We start from the raw sequence: 2832 nt of genomic DNA, 5'->3' as shown, positions 1-2832 counted from the left end.
TGGACTGCAGTAAAGCATGAAAACTTTATCTTCAGCTTCAGAAACAGCCTCGTAGCTGATGCATACATGAGACTCTGCACAGAATTCAACAAATGGGAGTGGGAATTCAAAAAAGAGATGTACATCTGGGTTACAAACACAGAAACAAGAATTTCCAATTTTGGTAAAGTTGCTGTAAAATCTGAATCGTCTGACATGAGAGAATTTCTCATATGTTTGAAAAGTGTAGCCTCCACACTGCTGTCTAGATGGGAGACAAAACTTCTCGAAAATCTGACACAGTATTTTCAGCAAACAGAGGGTCATGTTTATCTGGTTGAAGGATACAAAGAGGAATTCTCAAACAGTGTAAAGAGCCTTCGGCATGAAATGGAGAGATCTGTTTTTAATCAGCTCACAGCAGCAGCAGAAATCAGAGAGGGGATGAGAGAAATTGAAAAAATTAAAAAGAACCATACACAAGAGATTGAAAATGCAGTTTGTGTGTTGATAGATGAATGCAAAAAGAAAAAAGTCCAGATGACAGACAAAGAGCTGGAAAAAGAGTTTGATAAGATGTGGAATGAAACACTGGAGAAACTTTCTTTTTGTGAACAAAAGACCTTCAGTGTCTTCACCAGCGTATATCACTTCCTGCGAATCAATCTGTCACACAGGGGGAGTCATGCATGTGAATTATTAAGTCAACAATGTCTGGAAGATTGTGGAAAAGAGCCTTTCAAATATACAGCTGAAGGATTCTACAACAAATTTAAACACAAACTCAGCAAGATGTTCAACATTCAAGATCACACAATGGCTGTACAGCAATTGGCTGACAGCATCATCAATTTTTGCACTCAGTTTGTAAGTGAGAAAATGGAAAGCAGAAACAATTACCATGAGACCTACATCCAGGAGATCCTACACATGATTGATGGGAGTCTACAGTACAATCACGATGTTAAGACAGACATCGAGTTTGAAGTTTCTCTGAAACAGCACATCTGTGGATTTGCAGCCAGAGAGTTTCAGAAAATGCACGAAGATTTCATCCAAGCAAATGATCCCTACAGATGTCTGATGAAAAACAAGGAAAAGTTTCGTGAGGATTTCAAAGACATCTTTAATAAAAGAGACCAGTGTCAGAAGAAGGCAGAAGAATTCACCAACAAATGCTTGAAGCCTGCTGTGGAAGACTTTGTTAATCGCTCCCTGGGTCCTAATATCATTGATGACATGCTGACATGTGAGCAGTTCAGCACACGAATGTCCTTCCAGTATTCAGTTTTATTGGATTTACTCTCAAAGAATGATTTAAAAAACTATCTGAGTTATATTTTTTCATATGAGGATTATGTAAAAACATGGATTTACCACCAAATAGTGGAGCGCTACTCAAATGTGTCAACAGCATTTGAATTTGAGGACCGACATCTCCAGTCATGTATCAGAAGCATAAATGATGCCATCAACAAGGCAAAAACAGGAAAGAGTCATGACTTGAAGACATTTGTGGAAAGCATTCGCAAAGATCTTGATAAACTGGTCATTTCCCAGGATGCTTTTGATGCTTTCATGATCCTAAACAATGCTGATAAGGAACAGTTTGCTGATTGGCTCACAGTGTCTGTGAATGACATGGGAAACATTCTTAGGAGTGAATTTAAAAAGTCAAACTTTGAAAGAAAGCTAAAACAGCTCAATATGAAACCACACAATGAGCTTTTTACCAGAGTGATTGGTTGCGGCAAACAGTGTCCATTCTGTGGCGTGCCCTGTGAGGCAGGAGGAGGAGCCCATTATGAGCACTTTGCTTCACTGCATCGACCACAAGGTCTGGGTTCATATAGGTTTGTTAGAACACAAAAACTTGACACTGAAATATGTTCCTCTCTTGTGATCAGTGATGCATGTTTTTGCAACAGTATTACAAATGGTAAATATCATCCCTATAAGTGTTACAAGGAAATGTACCCAGACTGGAATGTCCCTCCAGATGCGAGTCTTGAAGCATCTGACTACTGGAAATATGTGATGGCGAAGTACAACAAAGAATTTGCTAGTGCGTATAATGCCAGACCTGCTGATATTCCTGCTGCTTGGAAAAATATCACAAAACAGCAGGCAACAGAAAGCCTTAAAGTGTCCTTCTGGATCAAGTAAGATGGACTTTGTCTGATAGAACTGATTTTATGTGATTGATAAATAGATAGATATTGTTTTTACATTATTGATACTTTTTCCAGTTTAATTAAATTACTTTGAATACATAACAACAACAACAATAATAATAATCATTGTGAATGATTTATGACATTTACTGCATATTTACTTTTTACCTAATGGTTCAAATTGTACAAGGATCTTGAAGGTTCAAACTGGGATTTTCATTATGATGAATTATAATATGTTACAGACTGGACCTCAACTGAGTGTGGTCATTTTGTGAGTGAGCACAACCTGTCCTTGTTAATGACCTTGAATATGTATGTTTTTCTTTTTAAATATAACATATCAAATGTCTAAGATAAACCAAATAGTTTCCAATAGTATCCTTTCTGGCACCACTGCATTGACAAAAGTATTGGGGCCCACCTCTTAATCTTTGAATTCAAGTTTTTATAAAAATGAAACACTTGTGCAGTGTCTTTACAAACATTTGGGGGAAAAAGTATAATTCTAAAGAGCTCACAGAATTTAAGTGCAGTATTTTAATAGGATGACACATATCATAGTGATAGCTGTAGTAGGTTTAGTAGTGGCTCCATAGTGTAGTGGTTAACACTTTTGCTTATCAAGTGAACGGTTTCTGGTTTAAACCCAATTAGAGACACAAATCGCTTTTGGGTT

At 37.2% G+C, this 2832-nt stretch overlaps 1 protein-coding gene across 1 annotated transcript in view; it reads left to right on the top strand.

The window, feature by feature from the left end:
- Positions 1-2145, top strand: part of LOC102203149 (interferon-induced very large GTPase 1-like) — a 4776-nt gene extending 2631 nt beyond the window's left edge. Inside the window, exons 3-4 of the mRNA XM_005755056.1 lie at positions 701-1832; positions 1908-2145. Coding sequence (XP_005755113.1) covers positions 701-1832; positions 1908-2145 — 1370 coding nt within the window. The remainder of the gene's footprint in view (positions 1-700; positions 1833-1907) is intronic.
- The last annotated feature ends 687 nt before the right edge of the window (positions 2146-2832 follow it).

The sequence above is a fragment of the Pundamilia nyererei genome, unplaced genomic scaffold (genome assembly GCF_000239375.1).
Source record: "Pundamilia nyererei isolate P.nyererei 1_Seehausen unplaced genomic scaffold, PunNye1.0 scaffold00885, whole genome shotgun sequence".
NCBI lineage: Eukaryota > Metazoa > Chordata > Actinopteri > Cichliformes > Cichlidae > Pundamilia > Pundamilia nyererei.
This window is presented reverse-complemented; position numbering and strand designations above follow the sequence as displayed.